This window comes from Fukomys damarensis, unplaced genomic scaffold, assembly GCF_012274545.1.
Source record: "Fukomys damarensis isolate Sample0158 unplaced genomic scaffold, DMR_v1.0_HiC HiC_scaffold_24, whole genome shotgun sequence".
NCBI classification, from domain to species: Eukaryota; Metazoa; Chordata; class Mammalia; order Rodentia; family Bathyergidae; genus Fukomys; species Fukomys damarensis.
In genome coordinates this window covers 68,698,304-68,714,684 of record NW_022900936.1, presented here as the reverse complement: position 1 = coordinate 68,714,684, position 16,381 = coordinate 68,698,304, and the positions used below count along the sequence as shown (strand labels likewise).

General features: G+C 48.5%; 1 protein-coding gene across 1 annotated transcript in view; it reads left to right on the top strand.

Moving 5' to 3' along the window:
* Positions 1–16,381, top strand: part of Slc12a8 (solute carrier family 12 member 8) — a 139,175-nt gene that overhangs the window by 5,816 nt on the left and 116,978 nt on the right. The window contains exons 2-3 of the mRNA XM_010618253.3: positions 8,423–8,569; positions 14,168–14,359. Of these exons, the coding sequence (XP_010616555.1) occupies positions 8,423–8,569; positions 14,168–14,359 (339 nt within the window). The remainder of the gene's footprint in view (positions 1–8,422; positions 8,570–14,167; positions 14,360–16,381) is intronic.

Sequence of the window (16,381 nt, the reverse complement as noted above, 5' to 3'; positions counted from 1 at the left end):
ATAAATATATAGTGATTCAGATCTTTTGGTGAATCCACTCATGGAAGACAGCTAGAAACAGGATTACTAATGTTAAAAGCAGCACAAAACCTGTTGTGTTTATAAAATATTTCTAATGATGAGGTATATTTTTCTTTAAATTAAAAAAAAAAAGTGCTGGGCTTGCTGGTACGTGCCAGTAATCCCGGCTGCTCAGGAGGCTGAGAGGAGGGGATCACAAGTTGAAGGGTGGGGATGTGGCTTAGCACTCTCTGGGTTTAGCGTCCAGTACCACCATATACAAAATATTACTGTTCTCTCTCTGCCACTCTCCAGAGCCAGGGACTAAACAGTTTGGGGGCTTCATTGCCCTAAGGGTCATCATTATAACTGAATAATATATGATGCTGCAATTTCTTGATTAAGTTATAGATTTACTGCCCATTTTCTCTACAGGAAAAATAAGATGTTTGAGCACATACTCTTTCTTCCGTATCTCTCACTTCATTTCCAAGTTTCTGCTAGTTGGGTTATTATTTTTATACTGTCAAAACTTGTAACATTTACATTTTTTCCTGTAACTATAGTGTGCACTTTCATGTTTATTATAGTTGGTTCTAAAAATTGATGACCAATAGGGCCGGGGATTTAGCTCAGTGGTTCTGGCGCCTGCCTTACAAGTGCAAGGACACAAGTTGGATCCCCGGTACCCCACCAAAATTACTTCTTCCTTTTCTAACTTGAGAACTGAGGGAAGTCCGATGTGTTTTGTGCACCTTCAAAATCTTCTGTACGTCATGCAGCAGATGCAGTAGCCCTAAGAGGCCAGCTGGCCTCTGTCAGGCCCAACACTGAAGAGATTTATAGAATGTACGTCAAGGTTAACAGAGAGAAAATGGTTTTGTTTCAGAAAATAGTTATTCATTCATAAAGATGTCACTTATCTTAAGAAATGGGTTTATTTTTGTTATAATAAAATAAATCCATGAACTTCCTCCTTAGAGAATGTGGTAAATGTTGGTAGGCAAGACCTGAATTAGCAAAAGCCCTTTGGAGTTCTCAATAACTTTTAGGAATGTAAAGAGGACTTGAAACAAAAAGTGTGAGAATAGCTGTCCTAGAGATTTAATACACGTTTAAAGATTGTCAGTTCGTTGCATTAATTCCTCGTCACTTTGTGTAAATGCAGGGCACTGGCAGTCAGATCAGCCCGCCTGCCATCCCTCCATTTTTATGCTACAGGTATCACGTGAAATTTCTGTGTGAGTGACAAAGGCCTCCAGACAACAGCAGCCCTGAGGTGGCCTGGAGCCGGCACTGCTCTTCCACCACCGGCTGTTGTGGACCTTGGAACTTTCTCAGCTTTTACTCGGCTCAGCTCCCTGCCCCTCCAAGCCATCTGCAAGATGTCTGGTCTGCTGGTGGCACTCAGTTTCCCCTTCTAGTTATAATTATAGCTTCATACTTAGGAAAAACCCATGTCCTTTCTGTTATTTCTGTGGTGATTTGGAAGGTAGGAACGTGCTCGCTCTGCCATCTTCAGAGAGGCCGATGTCACATCCTAAAGCAGTTCCCGTCACCCATCGGCAGTTCACTCAGTGAGCTCACCTTGCAGGGATGCCGTGGTCCTCCCTGTCCACGGGGCTCTCCCAACACCACAGATGCTACTAAGCCATGTATGTACTTCCCTTTCCTCTCTACACAAGCCTGTGAAAAGTTTAATCTATATTAAGCACGGTAAGAGATTAACAATAACTAAATAAAACACAACATATGATGATAATGTAAACCTTTATGAAAGTTACATGGTCTCTTTCTATTGAAAGAGTGAGGCAAATATTAATATTTTCAGGGTGCAATCAACTGCAAGTAGTTGAAGCCAGGGAGTGGACCTGGGAATTAGGGCCCCTTTGCCCTGATCCACATTGGGCAACTAGGGATATAAGAGGAAATGAGCTATTTTTCCTAATAATATTATGGCATCCTTTTATAAAGCAACTTGTATTTATTTATCTAATATTTTATTTTAGTAAATTACACATAGTATAAAATTGACCCCCTTAACCAGTTCAATGGTATTAAATTCATTGATAATGTTGTGCAACTTATTTATCTTTAAACTTTATAATGATAAACTTTTACTCTAATAGAAAACTTGCAATAATAAAACTTCCCGTACATTTTTATTCTCTCTTTCCATTTTTTGGTCTTTCCATTTTTATTCTCTTTCTCACTTTCTTGTTCTCTCTGTGTGTCTCTGTCTCTGTATCTCTCTGTCTCTCCCTCCATCTCATTTTTCTTAATCATTTGCAATAATTTGCAAGTGCTATATCTCTTTATCCATAAATATATCAGGATATATTTTCTATGAAGGAAAATTTTCTTGTATCTAACCGTAGCATATTTATTAAGATCAGGAAAATTAACAGTGATAAATCCTATTACCTAATCTCTAGTTTCAGAAGCAGATTTAGCCAATTATCTCACTAATACCCTACAGCTTTGTCCTCCCCTTCCCCGGGTCCAGGATTCCATCCAGGACTTACACTATATTTAGGTGTGATATTTCTTTAGTCTTCTTTTTTGGTACCGGGGATCGAACTCAGGACCTTGTGCTTGCAAGTCAGGCATGGGAACCACTGAGCTAAATCCCCAGCCCTCTTTAGTCTTCTTTAATCTGGAAGGGTTCCTTGCCCTTTGTCTCTCATGACCTTGGCATTTTTTGAAGAACACAGGCCAGTTATTTTGTACAGTGTTCCTCAGTTCAAGACACAATCGGGTTCAGGTGTTGCATTTTTGGCAGAAATGCCAAAGAAGAAGCGTCGTCTTCCACATATCCAATCAGGAGGTACACAGTTCTCATTTTAGGACTGGTAAAGAATTTGTCGAGGCTTCCTTGAGACTGTGGAAATATCCTGTTCCTCGTCAGCCTTTCACCCACAAGCTTTACCCTCTGGTGATGATCCTCGCCCAAATCAGCTGTTATTGTAATGGCCACAAATAGTGGTTTTCTGACACCATCCATAATTCCTTCCACATATATTAGTGGGTTCCATGCTATAAGAAAGGGCTTTCGCTTCTTGCCCATTATTCACTTTGTTCATTTATTTACACCTGTATGGGCCTGGCTTCTTGTTTCTTATCCTATTCCACAAGTATTCTATTGCTACTATTATTTTGATGATCAAATTGTGCGACATTTGGCTACGGGAAACCCTTTCCATAGCTTGTCACCTCTGATGCCAGTTCATCACCACTGTGAGAGTAAACTTTTCACAATTTATTATTTTTTAATTTTAGTTATTTTTACAATGCTAGGGATTGAGCCCAAGGCCTTGCACATGCCAGACAAGTGCTCCATCCATGAGATACACCTAAGGCCTACTTGTGAATTTTATTCTTTTTTTTGGGGGGGCAGTACAGGGCTTGAACTCAGGACCTTGTCCAAGGCAGGCACGGTGCCACTGAGCTACATCCCTGGCCTCCTACTTGTGATTTTTAACTGCCTGTTATTCGTGGGGAGGTTGACAGGATCCGCACTGCCCAATCTGATGTTGCATCCAGGGGTGTGAGGGTGTGGGGTGTGAGCCCTGCGGGAAAGGCCCTGCTTTGTTGGCGGGTAGGAAGGGCAGAGAAAGCTCTCATACATGGGGCTATACAAGAGACCATCACTCCCAGCCCAGCATCCGATGTCTCGAGCACCTGGCTATGGGCCCTGAGTGTTGAGGGCAGAAGTGGCAGCAGCCTATAATCTCAGCCTGAGGCAGGAGGAGTTCAAGTTCAGGTCTTATCTGGGTAATTTAGCAAGTCCCTGTCTTAAAATAAAAATTAAAAAGGGCTGGAGATGTAGCTCAGTGTGAAAGCCTTGGGTTCCGTCCCCGGTAGTGCTGAAAAGAAAAGAAAAAAGAAATAATGGCTTCTCTTGGCAAAGTTGCCGCTGTTGGTCCTGCAAGGCGGAACTTTCAGGGCTTCCATGCTGACACCAACGCTCATAGCTTCCAGGGTCCTGCCATTCTTGGGGCTGTGCTGTTGGGTGACCAGTGTGTGCCCCAAGAGCTGCGGGCTTGGACGAGTATGGGGATGAAGGGGCACGGTGAGAACAGGTCAGGCACAGGGAACTGCAGGTTGTAGACACCTGGGCTTTCTGGCTAATTCTGTGGCAGAAGAGACTGGCCCTGCCAAGACGACTTCACACTGGTCCCTATCCATGCTGCAGGCTGGCAGTGCACTCACGGATGTGCCCGCCTGACTGCTGCTACCGTCAGAGCCCTGTCCCCCCATGCCTGAGCTGCCAGGGCTGAGGGAGGCAGAGCAAGGACAGTTGGCTGAGGAGACGCAAACCGCACAGTCAGGTGTTCCTTTTGTCTGCCTCCAGCTTTCCTGCAGGGATTCTCACCCGCATTTAGCATCATTCGTAGTGCTTCGAGCTTCTGCGAAACTTTCAGTTAGCATCTCATCTGAAGGTCCTAAGCCCCTGGTGCGGCTGTGTGGCCCTGAATACTCCTGCAGGCTCTCCAGGAGGTCTGGTCCGTGGTCATGACGGCCCCATGCCCAACTCTCGGTCACTGTGGCCTGGCGTCCGGTGCCTGTGCAGAGCCAGGGCAGAGGAAGGAAGCCTGTGCACAGTCTCACACTTCAGTGGCAGTGAGGTGCATATTCTCTGCTGTCTAATAAACGAGTAAACGACTCACTTTCAGAAAGCAAGCGCTGGCTCACAGGTGTGCAGTGTGACCCAGACAGAAGCAGCCTCCTGGTGCACTTTGAGGAGGGAAGGAGGGGCAGGCTGTGTCTCACTGTGACCCACCCCTGACCTGAGTGGGCAGAGTGGAACGTCTCACCTCCCTCCTCCTCACACTGCCAGAGAGGGAAGAGTATCACCTCTCATGTCCATGCATTCAGTAAGACCTGGCAGGAGTCCTTCAGAGCAAAAGGCTCCTGTTGGGCCTGAGCTCCCTTCAGAGCTCCGGCAAGGCCCTTTTGGTCTCTCACTCAGCCCTGCTCGCTGGCCACTCACTGGGCACAAGGAATCTGGTGCCTTTCAGGCCCTACGGCTGCCTGGAGCTCCTCTATCCACAGGAGGAAGACAGCTTTCTCAGAGCCAGCAACCACCACTGCCCAGGTGTGGTTCCCTGAGAGTCGGGTGTCTGCTGCTGACCCCCAAGTGCAGTGGGCGAGGGCCTGGCTCCTCGTCCTTCATGCTTGCGACATGCAGATCTCAGCCAGCAATAGCCAAAGTACGGTGGTTCTGGGCCAGCTCCTAGTCACTGCCCCCCGGGGGTGGAGCTGGGCCTGAAGGCTGGGAGTCCTGGGGAGAGAGGCCCCTGGCCTCTGGACAGGTTCTACAGTGCCCTTTCCAAGCCACTGATTTGCCCCTCATTTTTTTTTCATCCTCTTGAGCCTGTGCCCACTAAGCCCTGGACTGGGCGTACTGTCACCCTCTTCCCACCCCTCCAACCTGTACATCTGTGTAGAGCACTGAATGAGATTCTTGCTATGTTGGAATGATGTGAGCCTGTAGCTCCATTCTGAGGGCAACTAGGTTCTAAAGGTCGCTACTGACTGCTGGGGCCAGGCCTGTCCCCTGGAGCTTAGCGAGATAGCCTGGAAGTGAACTGATTTTCCCACCCCCACCCCAGCCCTTGTACTCCCTCCTCCTCCAGGCAACAGAGGTTGACTGAGTTGGCATCTTTCATGCCAGGGACTTTGTTGAGGGGCGGATTTAAGGCTAGAGGGGATTTCTTCCCGGCCATAAAGGTACAAGGTGGGGACAAGAAGCAGGAGAATCACAGAGAAAGTGTGCGTCGGGGTGGGATATTCCGCTACCTCCCCAGTCTGCTTGATGGCATACGGTGCCCCTCACCCCACCTGGGCAATAGTCACTGAGCAGTGTGGTGACCTCTCCTAAAGGCAGCAGCACAAGGCTGAACATCATAGCGTAAGCAGCAAGGACGCACAAGGGTTAGTGACATCTACGCAGGAGCCTCCCTCCCATCCCTGAGTTCATGTGGTGTCCTTCTGTTTCCAAGAACACTGGGGTTGCATTGCGGGGTCTAACTCTGGCTCTTCCTGCCTGGTCTCTGATTAGCAGAGAGGGTTTAGTCATGTTCTCTTGACACTGGAGGGTGAAAGGAAGGTGTGCTCGGCTAACATCCTGAAAAAAGCCTGTTTCAAACCAGTTCCTCTCTATTCTCAGGGCAAAGTGCTTCCTCCAGAGTACTTGCTGTAGCAGCTAAGTCCCTTAGGGCTGGCAGTAGCCTAATGAGGTCCAGGGAGTGGAAGGCTTTCCATGTGCTTCGAGGTAAGCGAAACAGCCCTCATAGTGGCAGGGGAAAAAAAAAGTATTTTGTGGGTAAGGCAGCTGCATGCTCAGTTAAGTCTGGAAAGTTAGAATTCGAAACTGGGAAAGGACAAGCAACTTTAGGGAAGGGCAATGCAGAAAAGAGTGCACGTTTTACACTCTGGGCAGTGGGATGGAGCCCGGCCCTGTGATATCAGACATCCTGGGGTCTCCTTAGCTTTCACGGGGGACCTCTCCCTGCCTGTCTCCAAGCCTCTTTTTCTACACCACTGCCAAACAGTGCCTTAAATGTCCAGGACTGCTGTGAGTGAGGACTAGGAAGACACCCAGAGGCTTCATAGCTGGTGTCTGCTGTGATCATTGCTTCTAATGGTAATGGCCCCTCTGCGAGCCCTGATAGGAAGCTGAACACAAGTGGAAGTAGGAGTTGGACTCTGGAAAACAACCCTGAACTCCCCGAGTGGACCCCTCGGTATCGCTTGTTTGAGACGGGCGGAGGTTGGCGGTCTGCTCTGAGCCACAATGACTGTTGCCATGATTTTTGACTCTCGGGAGGTCCCGCATGTATAGCTTGTGAAAGACAAACAGTAGCATACAGAGATCAAAGAAGCTCCTTGGGGGAACGTGGCAGTCGGGACAGACAGGGCACCAAGGAGTGCACTGCCCCTCTGTCCCTGGTGGTTTAATCAGTGACCCTGATTATTTCTTGAGGCCCTTTCTTTCCTTCCCTCTTTCCCTCCCTTCTTCTCTTATGGGGTACAGTGCAATAATTCAATATCTGTAGACAATGTGTAATGATCTCATATCAGGATGATGAGCATTTCTGTCTCCTCAAACATTTATCATTTCTCTGTGTTGAGAAACTGAACTCATCTCTTCTAGTTAGGCTGAAGTACATAGTAAATCACCGTGAATGTGGTCACCCCATTATGCTCTGGACTCTAACTTCAGACTGGTGCCTTTCCTGGCCTCTAGTGACCACTGTTGCCCTGGCTGTTCCTTTGACCTGTGAGCGGGAGGGGAGCAGGAGGGTTTGCCAGGATCCTCTCCTCTTGTTCGGAGCAAATGCAGTTGGCCCAGTTTTGGTCCCAGAGGGTGGGTGCCACTTTGTCCTTAGCCACGGTGGCCCCATGCACCTGTACCTTCCGGTCTTAGAGTTCTTCCCACACTCTTGCTTTCTTTGCCTTCTCAGTGTCTTTATGGAAACTCCACTCCCCAGTTTCAGACTCACTGTGCCAGTGACCCTCTGTTGGGTGCCTTCCCCTCTGCTTGCCCTTGCCAGCTGAGGATCATTCAGCACTGCTGCAGCAGATGGAGGGTACTAGACAACTCCACCGGCGCCTTAATTCAGATTAATTACTCCAACTGTGGGAGGGCAGTTCACAGAAAGAGTCGTTATCCATTGTGTCCAGGATGCTCTAATACTTCCACAAGCTTTGAGTCTAACAAAAGGTTTCCATTTGAGTGTTTATAAATGCCTTTGTTATTTTTAACTCAGAAAAATGAGCGAAAATCTGTGGAACCAATGATGGGACTGTGCCCAATGATGCTTTAAAATCCTAGGGGGCTGGAGGGGAAGGAAGCATAGGGGTCACCTCTCAGGGTTTAATCAGAAAACAGAAACTACAGTGGTGTGTTAAGCTGCGGGAATCTGAAACACGGCGTTAACCCCAGTAATGTCAGAGGTGTCGGAAGGGCCACACGAGCAAAAGTTATAAAGTAAGGCTGCCCGCTGATTGGTAACTGCAGAAGCTGCCCTCACTGCTAGGGTTGGAGGACTAAGGACAAAGCGGCCTTGTCCAGAGCGCTGACCTCTGCCTGAGCCCCACAGTCACTTGGAAACACCAGCTATTCTGTGCTGGCCAGTGGACAGCACTGGGCTTGTTGAACAACTACTCTCTGCACATCTGGGTACAGCAATCCCAGATCTTAGGAGAAAGCAGCGATCCTATTGTAGTCAATCAAGACTCGTGTGTGTGTGTGTGTGTGTGTGTGTGTGTGTGTGTGTGTGTGCATGTGTGTACAGGGCTGCCCTGGCACAATAGCAGGGGGCTTTTCTCAGCTGGTCTCCGGTCTCCCCCTCCTTCTCCTCCGCTCCCTGGTGCTCCTGAGGGCCACTCGCTCATCACAGTGCTCTGTTTGCAGGGGGCCCTGGCCCAGCCCCAGCCCTGGTGGAAGATCCAGCTGTTCGTGTGGGAGCCCGTGCTGTTCGGGACCTGGGATGGTGTGTTCACGTCCTGCATGATCAACATTTTTGGGGTTGTCCTTTTCTTAAGAACCGGCTGGCTGGTGGTGAGTGATGAGCCAGTGGCCCCATGATGTGAGGAGCTGTCATGCTTGGCATTCTGTAGCACAGGCACCAGATCCCAGAAGCATGAATGTTTCTGAAACCTGCAGGCACGGTGAATGGCTAGCACTGCTTTTTAATTATGCACAAAGTCAGGGCTCATCATGGGCAGGACTGGAGATGGGGCAGAGGCATCTGGTGGAGGGCACCTGATGTGAGACTTCATGGCCCACCTGATGTTCTTCAGCTCAGCAAATGCCCTCGCATTGCACCAGCACCTCAGCTTCCCCAACTCTGTGTGTGACTGTGCCTGGGGGTGCTTCATTAGAGGTGTGTATTCCCTACCCCAGACCCCTGGCACAGGGTCCTGGGAGTCAGTTTGTATTCCTTTTCACGTGGAGCAAAGGATCTCTCTCCTTTATGTCTTGTGCAAGGGTCCTGGGGCCTCCACAAAGATGCATGCTCTGAGGGGGTGGTTCTCAGCCCCTTCCTCCTGTGCCTGCTCACACACAGGACTTCAGGAGATCACACTGGCTGCCCAGACCAAAAGGCAAGTCAGTCATGAGTGAGACTATGAGTGCCTGTTGTGTGCCAAACACTAGTCATGCCAATGAGGTTGTGAAATGCAAGCCCTGGCCCCTCCTACGGTGGGCAGAGTCACCTCGGGAGAGGTTTCAGAGCTGCATCAAATCCCTTGGGGGTAGAATAATCTGTGAATGCTGTGGAGGCCAAGGTGTCCAGGGCAGCTTCCTGGAGGAGGCTCAGCATGAGTTGGGCTGGACAGCTGAGAGCAAGAGAGGGCCATTTATGATGTGCACTCTATGAGTCAGAATTCTGCAGAGAAGTAGAGCCAACACTGCAGGAGATATACGTACATCAGGTATATAGCATCAGCGTGAGTATGGAGGCCAAGACAGGCAGAATTTCTATGTTGCAAAATGAAAGACCCAATCAAAACAGGGGCAACCAAAATGAATAGACACCTGTCAAAACAAGAAACACAGATGGCCAATGAATACATGAAAAAATGTTCAACATCACTGGCCATTAGAGAAATGCAGATTAAAACAACACTAGGATGTGATCTTAAGAAAGAATGGCCATCATCAAGAAATCAAGTAATAACAAATGCTGGTGAGGCAGTGGGGTAAAGGAACCCTGATCCATTGTTGGTGGGAGTGTAACCTACTACAGCCATTATGAAAATCAGTATGGAGGTTCCTCAAAAACTAAAAATAGAAATTCCATCTGACTCAGCTGTTCCCCTTCTAGGTGTCTTCCTCAAAGCATTAAAGTCATCGTATTTCAGTATTACACGCCTGACCATGTTTATATCAGCACAATTTATAATAGTTATGCCCAATTAACAAATGAGTAGATAAATAAAATGTGGTATTTGTATGCAGTGGAGTGGTGTCCCGCTATAGCAAAGGATACACCTGAAGCACTTATAGGTACGTGACTGCACCTTGAGACCATAATGGTAGGTGAAATAAATCAGACACACGAGCTTAAATGTTGCGTGGTTTCTCTCACACGAGAGACCCAAAATGTAAATAAAGAGTGAAGCAAAAGATGATGGGAAATAGAGACATCTCTCTCAAATGAGAAGGTGAAGAAGAGATGAAAGCAGAGAAGAAGAAAAAGAATTGAACAAAAAAAATAGAAATAAAGCTTTTGTAAACGAGAGGGGACCAAAAGATGGAAGGAGCAGGGAGGAGTTAGAGGAGCGGGGAACGGAAAGCAGAACTAAGACGTGTTACATACACGGACTGATTCTGCACGATGGGTGTAATCATTGTGCACGGCCAACATGGACTGATGAAAAAAAAGAGAGAATAAAAAATAGATCAGAGAATTTCTGTGTGCCATCAAGAGGTAGAATTCCTCCTCTGGAAAAGCCCAGTCTTTGCTCTTCTGGGGAGCCCCCCCCCACACACAGAAGGGACCATCCTTGAGTCAGCTTCTTAGGTACTCGGCACGTCCAAGACACCTTTACAGCAAAGCTAGTTGCCCTGGCCACCACTGTCCAGCACATCGACACGCAGTTCACTCCAGGCTCCCCCGTGTGAGGTGCAGAGCTCTTAGCTCCTCCCGAGAGCCTGGGTGAGCCCAGAGCTTCCACAGTTGTCACCTCACCACAGTCCACGCCTTACCCCGGTGTCCAGCCTTACTATGGCCGGGTGAGTCTGGACAGATCTTTGTTAATGCATGGAAAGCTTAGATCAGGGTCCGTGTATTTTTTCTTGTATTTTTTTCTGATAATTCATGCTATTCAGAAACCCTCCGATTCTGTAGGGACCCCAGAGTTTCCAGCCCAGGTTCCTCATCCTGGCAGGCTTCTGAGGCCCACCCCTGCTCTTCCCCTTTTTGGGGGCCAGGGAGGCCCCTCTGCCTGAACTCGGGGACAGAGATGGCTATGGGATGGTAGAAAGAGAGGAAGTAGTTTTTCCCATTGACTCAGCCTTTTAGGCTTCTCACTTTATTTTAGCTTAGAGGCGACTGTTCTTCCCCAAAGTGGAGGTGCAGGTTGTCTCAGTCACCTGTTATTGTATAACAGTTACCCCAACACTTTGTAGCATGAAGCCACAAAAGTGTTTCTCATACAGTTTTTGTGGTTCAGGGGTCCTATGAGACTGAAGTTAAGCTGTCAACCAGGGCTGAAGGCTCAGGGAGGGAGAGGGTGATTTTCATGCTCACAGGACTGGTTGGTGGCAGCCCTGGTCCTCCCTATGGGAGCATCTCTGTAGGCTGTCCCTTTACCAGGCAACAGACTGCCACCAGGGCAAGCATTTGAAGAGAATGGGGAAGGAAAAGGCCCAGGAGAAAACTACCACATTTCAAAATATCTTCATCTCAGAAGTAACACACCACTTCTGCATTAATGGCTTCTACTCATTAAAAGTGAGTCACTACATAGATAACTCAAGCAGCCTAAAATGAAAATGTGCACATGGTTAATTTTGCACTTCAAAAAATATTAAGTAAATTGCAACTAATGTGATCATTTGGAATGACTAATAAGACATTTACATACTTAAAAAATAGTCACTATGTACAGCTCAGACTCAAGGGAAGGGTGTGCACCGGGCAGGAACGCTGGGAGGCAGGTGTCACTGGGGTCGTCTCTAGCTGTCTAGCACACAAGTACATCCTCTTGCCCTAAGATGGTCTCTTTCCTCTCTGACGTTAGCCTCACCTGAAAAATCATATTTGACCAAGGAAACAAAGGCAAATGTAAAATGTTAAAAATAAGAGGTTCTAGGGAATAATAGCATAACATTAAAATAGAGATCGTGCCAGTTTTTTGGTAAATAGAAAATAGCTGTCGCAAATAACTTGAACGCATACTTATAGTGTAGACAATGGCAATTGTGGTGTGAAAACGGAAGATGTTAGGGCTATAGGATATTTTATTTTTATGCACAATTTGCAAGTAAGAACAAGGGGGGGAATGGTACTGTATGATTTCATTAAAAGTGTGAAAGTTAGCAAAATCAGTAACGTGTGCTCGGATGTCATCCTCACTAGCCTGAGGCTGGGGCATGGGAGGAGGTGAGCAAGGCACATGGGCACCTTGGTTGGGCTCTGTCCGTTGTCTCCTGCTCCCAACTCCCCACCAGAGCGGTGGCCACCACTCCTAGACAGGCCCCAGCCACGCGAACCATCTGGCAGTCACTGGGTCTCCGTGCACATTCCCACACAACCGTTGGCGCTCTTTCTAGAGGGAGCCTATGGATATCTTTATGCCCAATCTTGCCATTAAGGAGGAGATGGGCTGGTGGACTATTTATAAGCTGCGTAGTCATAATTAATAGCAATCGTGCCAGCAGCATAAGATGTACAGCAAAATAAGAATATGGTAAATAAGGTTTATCAAGCACTTATGTGACAGACGGTGATCCAAGTGCATCAAACATATTTAGTTCTAAAGTTTAGTATTTCCTGGAAACCCCTGAGATGATGATTATCGTTACCTTTAGTTTACTGATTAGGAAGCTGAGTACAGAGAGGGGAAGTCTCGGCGGTCAGGGGTGAGGAAGGGCTCCCACGCTCAGTTTGCATCCAGCGCACGACCCCTCTCAGACGCACAGGCCTTTCTAGACTTGAGTGTTCTCGGGGAGCCCACTCCTCAACCTTTGTGTCCATGCTGGGTTACGTGGTCAGAGGCCCCTTTGTTGAAGAGGTGTGTGGGTAAGTGCCTACAGCTGCATGGTTACAGCTACTTTATCACAGCCCTTAGCCTCCTGTCTTTCTTCCTTCCATCCTCCCTTTCTCTCTCTCTCCCTCTCTCTCTCCCCCTCTCCCTTCCCCCTCTTTTTCTCTGGTTGTTTTCTATTCAGTTTTATTATTTAAGGTAGCTAAGTTGCCCACAGTACTTCCACTTAAAACATAAGTGGCTGAATGGCCAGAGGGAGAAAGCTCAGGAGACGTGCAAGGAGGAGGGGAGAGGCGCACCTGGCCGAGGGCAGCGTCTCTTCCAAGGCCTGCACCTGCGCCTGAGCTTGGCAGTTGGCCAAGCCTCACCTGCAGGTGACTCCAGAGCCAGATGAGCAGCCTGTCCCCGGGATTTTCTCCCCCAGTGGCTTCTGAGGGGCAGTGGGGGGAGGCCCTTTCTCCTCCTCACTCTGCTGTGGGGCAAGTGAAGAAAACAGAAATCGGTTCATGTGAGGTTCATGGGTAATAGAAGACTGAAGATGCAAATATGCCCAAGAGGATGTGTGTGGACCAGCAGGAGGGCTTAGAACTAGGGCAGAGCAAATGCTGGGGACAGGGACAGGGAGAAGAACTGGAGGCTGTCTAGCTCTGAGCCCTGCGGTCCTCGCTGTGCACCCCAGTCCAGCTGTGGTGCCGTCAACGTAATGTGTGCTGGCCACAGAGCCCCTACTTCGAGACACCTCTCCACTCACTTAAAGCCACCCAGCTCTTGAGCTGGCTCTGCCCTCTCTGTTTCTCTCCGGCACCCACCACACTGGAGTCTTGCCTTCCAGGAGTCTCCTTGGTCCCTGTCTGGGGAGGCTCAGAGCTGTATCTCCTTCTGCACGGTGCGGGCACATCCATTTCTTCTCTGGGACTCTTGCTTTTACTCATGAAAACATGTCTGTGTGTGGACGCTCCAGGAAGGTGTGTGTTTATTCTTTGAGCATGCATTCAGTGTGGAAATTGTGTCTATGTGGAAATTGTGCTACGACACAAGGGCAGGGAGAGGTTCCTGCTTTCCTGGGGCTCAGGACTTGGAGAGAGACTCAGCAGGAAAAGTACGGTGCTGAGTTCTACGCTGTGGGTCCTGGGGGCCCCAGGAAGAGGGGTGAGCAGGAAAGGCTGTCCGAACAGGAGTACAGCATGGGTAAGAGGACGGCAGGCAGAGAGCATGCCGCCGTGTGCTTGGGCACAGAGTGACAGATTAGGAGATTCTGTGGCTACCCTGAGCAGCTTTGACTTTACCCCGTGGGTGATGTGAAGTCGACTTTCCCCAGACTTAGCTCCTGTAGTGCTTCCTCGGCGTCCTAGCTGCTCCTCAGTTGCAGCACAGCGGGCCCAGGGTGGAGGGTGGTCAGTGCCTCTGCCCCTGACCTAACCTGCTCCTTGCTGTTCTGCTGCAGGGAAACACAGGCGTGCTCATGGGCATGCTTCTGGTGTCCTTCGTCGTCACCGTGGCGCTGGTCACTGTGCTGTCCGGCATCGGCATCGGGGAGCACAGTGGCGTGGGCAGTGGTGGCGTCTACTCCATGATCTCCTCCGTCCTCGGCGGGCAGACGGGAGGCACTGTCGGGCTGCTGTATGTATTTGGACAGGTAAAGCCACCAGCACAGGGACACGCGTCCCCACCCATGCTCTGCCCCCATCTTTTCCTCCCCATCCTTGTTTTACTTGGTGTGGCCCATTGTAGACGAGTGGGCCAAGAGCCAAGCCTCAGTCTGGAGCCCTGACTCTTTAGTCCAGAGCTTCTATCCCCCCACTCCTGCCTCATGAATCATGGCACCACATTGCTGCCTTTTCAGGAAGGGTGTACGCAGAATGGCTGCAGCCCAGGTGGCAGCCATGTGGCCTGGGCCCTAGGCACTTCCGTGCTGAAGAGAAGGCATTTTGTGTGTGCCAAGGGCCTTCACTAGAAGCAGGCCCTTCTCAGCTGAGCTGTTGCTCGCAGCCACATCAGACACACTGGATGGCTTGGTGGTCTTACAGGGAGATGGAGAGCCCTTGTGTGGCCACTGTCTCAGAAGGAGAATACCAATGAGGAGCTGCCTCATCAGCATGGACGAGGTCACCTGCAAAGCCAGCAAGTGGAGAAGAATCCTGAGGATTATTTTGCTAACATGCAGGAACAGTGACTTAACGCTGAGGCCGGAAAATGCAGGCATTAAGAAGCAGTTCTTTGTAAGCATTTCGTGGACTGAAAAAGCTTTTATGATCCCGCAAAGGGTGGTGAGTGGTTGAAAAAACTATTTACAAAGGAATTTGTGTAAAGAGTACAAGTCTCCTTGAAGAAAGCACCGGTTTTGTGGCTTTCATATTTAGGCAGCATAGGCAGGGAATTTTAGTACAAACACATCTGATTCTCTAACAGCCCAAAGCTGTGTGTGTGTGCATCGAGACGCTGGAAAGGCAGGTAGATTGCCAGTCACTTGCCTCAACCTGAGAAAGATCTTTCAGTATAATACAGCTTGAGCATCCATAGAAGGAAAATCTGAAATCCAAAATGCTTCAAAATCAAATATTATTTTGAGTGGTACTCAAAAGCTGTAGCTTTTGGAGGATTTCTGATTTCAGATTTCCACATTGCGATGCTCAACCCAAAAGGTCTATGCAAATATTTCAAAATCCAAACACACCTGGAACATATCTAGTCCAGCAGCAGGTACTCAGAGTGCTGTGTGAGAGGTGGTAATAAATGGCTGGGTTCCTCTACTGCCCTGAGGATTTGCCTACAGACACTTCACTGCTCTGTTGTTGGGGTGCCAGGCAGGCTGCCAGCTGGATATCCAGAAGTCCCCACTTTTGCCTTTATTGGGCAGGCAAGCTGGGCCCTAGAAGCAGGTGTCACAAACAAGGACAAGCAAGGACAGTTAAGGACAGGAAGCTGGATTCTTGGGTCCCTCTTAGGTGGGCTGATTGGGAAGGAAAGATAGTCACAGAAAGGATGTGTTCTCTTCCTGGCCACCGTGACCCAATCTGCCATGGCACCAGCAGCCCTGCCATTCTGCCTGTTCTCCACGGGGCTCTCAGACCTCAGGGTCCCTCTGGTCAGTATCACCTGCACGGCTTTGCTTTGTCTGAGCTCATCCAGGTCGGGAGAAAGGGCAGAATGTGCTTACCCTGTCCTTACATGCCATTCTGAACTTGGTTATGCATATATTCATGAGGGAGGTTGGCCTGTTGTTTTTCTTATGATGTCATTGTCTGGTTTTTTTGTGTCAGTATAATCCTGGTTTCATAGAGGGGATTGGGGATACTCTCTAGTTTTTGGAAGACTTTGTCAAGGATTGGGATTAATTGTTTCAGAGTATGGTAGAATTTAATACTGAATTCTGGTCCTAGGTTTTTCTCTGTAGAAAGTTTTTTTGATAACTAATTTGGTTTTTCTCAACTTTTATTTTTTATTAGTATGTGTTTGAAGTGCCCAATGATTACATCCCTTGTGTGGAGTTGGTGCGTGTTTAGATAGTTGAAAGAGGAATAGCTGGATTAAATGGGGTTTATTGTTTTATGTTTTTGAGGACTCTCCACACTGATTTCTGTAGTGGTTCAATTAGTTACTTTCTGACCAACAGTGGAAAAGTTTCCTTTGCCCCACCCACCCACCCCCGCGTCCTCAC